This window comes from Haematobia irritans, chromosome 1 (assembly GCF_050003625.1).
Source record: "Haematobia irritans isolate KBUSLIRL chromosome 1, ASM5000362v1, whole genome shotgun sequence".
In the NCBI taxonomy this organism is placed as follows: domain Eukaryota; kingdom Metazoa; phylum Arthropoda; class Insecta; order Diptera; family Muscidae; genus Haematobia; species Haematobia irritans.
Genome location: NC_134397.1, coordinates 253,391,406 through 253,394,853, shown reverse-complemented (window position 1 = coordinate 253,394,853; position 3,448 = coordinate 253,391,406). Strand labels below are relative to the sequence as shown.

Sequence of the window (3,448 nt, the reverse complement as noted above, 5' to 3'; positions counted from 1 at the left end):
ACAACCACCAACTTAATCCAATATCGTTCCCTGTAAAATAGCGCTCCAAGCTACCTAAAAAAACGCCGCTTTCTATGTGCGAAATAATGGTTTCCGTAAAAATTTTTCGCAAGAATGAACATAGTACCGGCCTATACCCATTTTTTTCCAACTCTCGCATACATGTATGGACCTAAACTCATGAGCCTATTGGAAAAAAAGAGGAAGCATATGGACATCTTGTTATTTCAGATAATCTTTGATTTCAAAGTTCAATTTCATCCTCATCGCTATTCTGAGCATGATTCGGCGGTAAATCAAACGATAAATCGTATGCGATGTACCCTATCAAGGCAAACAGCTGTTTATCCCTAAACACATTGAATTAAACTAATGTCAACTTGTTTGTCATATTCCGTTAGATCGGGGAAGTGGCATTCCTTGTTATTATATTGTAAATATTTCAATAATAAATTAAAGTTTCGCTAAAATGGGTAAAGTTATGTCAGTAGTGTCTCGTAAAATAAATCGTTTTAATGTCGAGAATCGAGCTCATAAAATATTAGAGAGGGACAAGCCTACACCGGCTCCCAAATATGAGTCAAATCTAAGGGACATGGAACGAACAGTTCAATGTAAGAATATAAATGGAAACTTTGCAATCGCATTTTATACATACACATTTAATTATTATCTAATTGTAGTGGACCCAAATTTTGTTGAAAAACTAAATAGAAAAGACGAGGCATTGGATCAACGTCTGAAAGATGTTTATGTAACATCAGAGGATAGATTTGTGAGTAAACAACTTCCTTGACAATGCTGTTGTTATTTTTAAATATTTTTCGTATCGTAGATAGATTATGGAATAAAACGCAAAGAAGAGACCGACCAAAAAGCCTTGCCATTGGATCGTAAAACACCAGAAGATTTTGAATTTGGTTATATGGAACCGAAAAGGGTAACACCGGGAAGGTGTACATTAAGACAGGCTTTAAAATTCATAACAGACCATCAGTCAGATCCAGAGCAATGGACAGCAGCGAAAATATCAGAGGAATATAAACTGAAGCCTGAATTAACAGGTAATGAAATGGAATAAATATGCAAATATTTTCAATACAGCATTGTCTTATTTTTTTATAGAAAATATCTTAAAATACTTCCGCAGTTATAGTCTTTACATACCAGATATAAAATCGAAGGACTCTATACTCACACAAGCCAAGAGAAACTTATTGTCCGATAAATCAGATAAAACGGAAAATAAGTAATGGAAATAGTGTGGAATACCTAAAAGAATAGACGAAAAATTAGTTCTGAATTTTAGAACTGCAAGGAAAGCAGTTTGTAAAATTGTGTTTTCTTTTTTAAGAAATGTTGCTTATTTCTAATAATAATAATACAGATGGTATAAGAAATGGAATACCTTAAAAATAGATTCGGGTACATTACAATTTATTGCCATTTGGGTTACACAACTACATTAGGTGGACAATTATAAAGATTAAGAGATTTGTCTTCAGACACAGAGACAACTTTGTCATTCGAAAGACTATATTTAACACCCCAAGCTTGATCGCTGTGTTCAGAGAAGGTATGCATACATTTCCTTTCCGCAAAATCCCATATTTTCACTGTTGTATCGCTGGATGATGAAGCAAAATGTTTGCCATCCTCGGAGAATGATACACACAATACCCATGAAGCATGACCGGATAATGTACCAGCAACGTCAGTATGTGCTCTGGAATAAAAGTAATAAAGATTGTTTGAAAATTTGAGAAAGAAAAGGTGAAATGAATTTGGAAAAATTGAATATCCTTTGTCGGTCAGCCCAGCCCACATCCTTACCAAAAATACATCCAGAATTTCCATTATTCCTAATTTATAGGTATAGTCGATAGGTACGCATTAATATTTTTGAATGTATACATCTTCACGTCTTAGTTTTAGGGAGACAAAAATCCAGTTTTTGTAAAAAAGAAGCAAAGCTTTTAATTTGGCGATTTGTGTGATTTGTTTCGTATTTAAAAAAAAGAGGGCTGTCTCCACGCTTGCCACGATGAACGGGTAGAAATTTTTATCGTACTTATACATAATTAGCAAATTGAATTGTAATTTCAATTTACATGGTCTTTTCTAGGTAGCTTGAATATGAAAATGTCTTTTATATCACATATGTACTTACACATCATACAATTTCATGTGACCATCATCGGAAGCAGTAAGCAGCATTTGGGAGTTGGGAGAAAAGCACAAACTTCTTACAGGCATTGCATGACCTTCCAAGGTTTGAGCTACTTTGCCGGCAGCCACATCAAATATTGTTATAATACCATCTATGGCACCACTAGCAATATATTTGCCATCGGGACTCTACAGAATAAAGTACCGTAAAGACAATTTTCCTTTTTATAAATATCTATGCATACTCACATATGCTATGCTCAAAGTGAATTTTCCATTTTGGGGATCTAAAATTTGTTCTTGTTTACCACTTTCCACACTGTACATGGAAATCTTTCCCTCGTTTGAGCCTGAAATAACATATTTGTCGCAAGGAGAAAAAGCCACGGTCCATAAGTCAACAGGGCCAAAAGACAGCAGGTGCTGACGTTGACCACTCTCGGCATTCCAGAAACATAAACTGGAGTCTAAAGAACTGCTGGCAATTGCTGTCAAATTGAACATTTAATTAATTTTTAATATTTCAGTTCGATAGTTTACACCTTACTTTTGCCATCGGAGCTAACTGCCACGGAAACTACACCCAAAGAATGTCCCTTTAGTTGATGTCGCAATTTCAATGTATTATCCTCCTTTATATCCCATACTTTTACCAGATCATCCATACCTCCGGTTACAATAAAATCAATTGGTTCCTTGGTTTTACTCTCCCCAAACAATGAATCTCTACTGGCATCAGGATCCTTTTCTGTAGAGGATTCATCCACAGCTGATTTCTCGGGTTGAGTTCGTCCCCAATTACACGACCATATACCATCTTCATGGGCAGCTTCTTCTTTGTGTAGGAGTGAAAACTAAAAACAAAATATTTCAATGAAGTATTCCATTACTTGGGGGTATGTATTTACCATTTTGTTAAAATAATGTGCACACCGTCAAACAAAAATACAAGTTTTGGCAATAGCCGGTGTCATTCACCAATAATTAATACCATTTGACAAGAAACATCAAAATAAGAAACGTTCCTTTTATGTTTCAAATCTATAGAGTCGTATACATTTATTAATTTATTTCATTTGGAGCAAACCACACTAATGCGCCTTGCGGCTATAAGTTTATCCGGACGACAGTGGTCGTGTCGAACGTATCCCATGTATTGGCCACATTATAAGTTAAGTCCGAAGGAATAATCGATACTGCTACATGTTTAAGGGATCGATAACACATTAACCGATTATTTAGTCATCAACGAATTGTCGTAGATTAGACATACTGTAAG

The 3,448-nt window shown here is 35.2% G+C and overlaps 2 protein-coding genes across 2 annotated transcripts; one reads left to right on the top strand and one right to left on the bottom strand.

Moving 5' to 3' along the window:
* The first annotated feature begins 376 nt into the window (after positions 1-376).
* On the top strand, positions 377-1,418 carry LOC142220499 (NADH dehydrogenase [ubiquinone] 1 alpha subcomplex assembly factor 4). Its single transcript, XM_075289683.1, has 4 exons — positions 377-614; positions 684-775; positions 836-1,064; positions 1,126-1,418. The coding sequence occupies exons 1-4, from the start codon at positions 470-472 to the stop codon at positions 1,251-1,253; spliced, it is 594 nt and encodes a 197-aa protein (XP_075145798.1). The 5' UTR covers positions 377-469; the 3' UTR covers positions 1,254-1,418.
* Positions 1,419-1,420: 2 nt separating this feature from the next.
* LOC142220490 (uncharacterized) lies at positions 1,421-3,220 on the bottom strand. Its single transcript, XM_075289671.1, has 5 exons — positions 3,078-3,220; positions 2,717-3,023; positions 2,419-2,657; positions 2,171-2,358; positions 1,421-1,726 (listed from the first exon to the last, which is right to left on the bottom strand). Exons 1-5 carry the CDS (start codon positions 3,078-3,080, stop codon positions 1,453-1,455), a joined length of 1,011 nt encoding a protein of 336 aa, XP_075145786.1. The 5' UTR covers positions 3,081-3,220; the 3' UTR covers positions 1,421-1,452.
* Between the last annotated feature and the right edge of the window lie 228 nt (positions 3,221-3,448).

Bases quoted from the DNA above. Each gene is read 5' to 3' on its own strand.
- LOC142220499 (XM_075289683.1), top strand. From the start codon at position 470: ATGGGTAAAGTTATGTCAGTAGTGTCTCGTAAAATAAATCGTTTTAAT. The intron at 615-683 runs GTAAGAATATAA...ATCTAATTGTAG, and splicing joins CATGGAACGAACAGTTCAAT to TGGACCCAAATTTTGTTGAA. The intron at 1,065-1,125 runs GTAATGAAATGG...ATTTTTTTATAG, and splicing joins ACTGAAGCCTGAATTAACAG to AAAATATCTTAAAATACTTC.
- LOC142220490 (XM_075289671.1), bottom strand. The intron at 2,658-2,716 runs GTAAGGTGTAAA...TCAATTTGACAG, and splicing joins AGTTAGCTCCGATGGCAAAA to CAATTGCCAGCAGTTCTTTA. The intron at 2,359-2,418 runs GTGAGTATGCAT...TTTATTCTGTAG, and splicing joins TCACTTTGAGCATAGCATAT to AGTCCCGATGGCAAATATAT.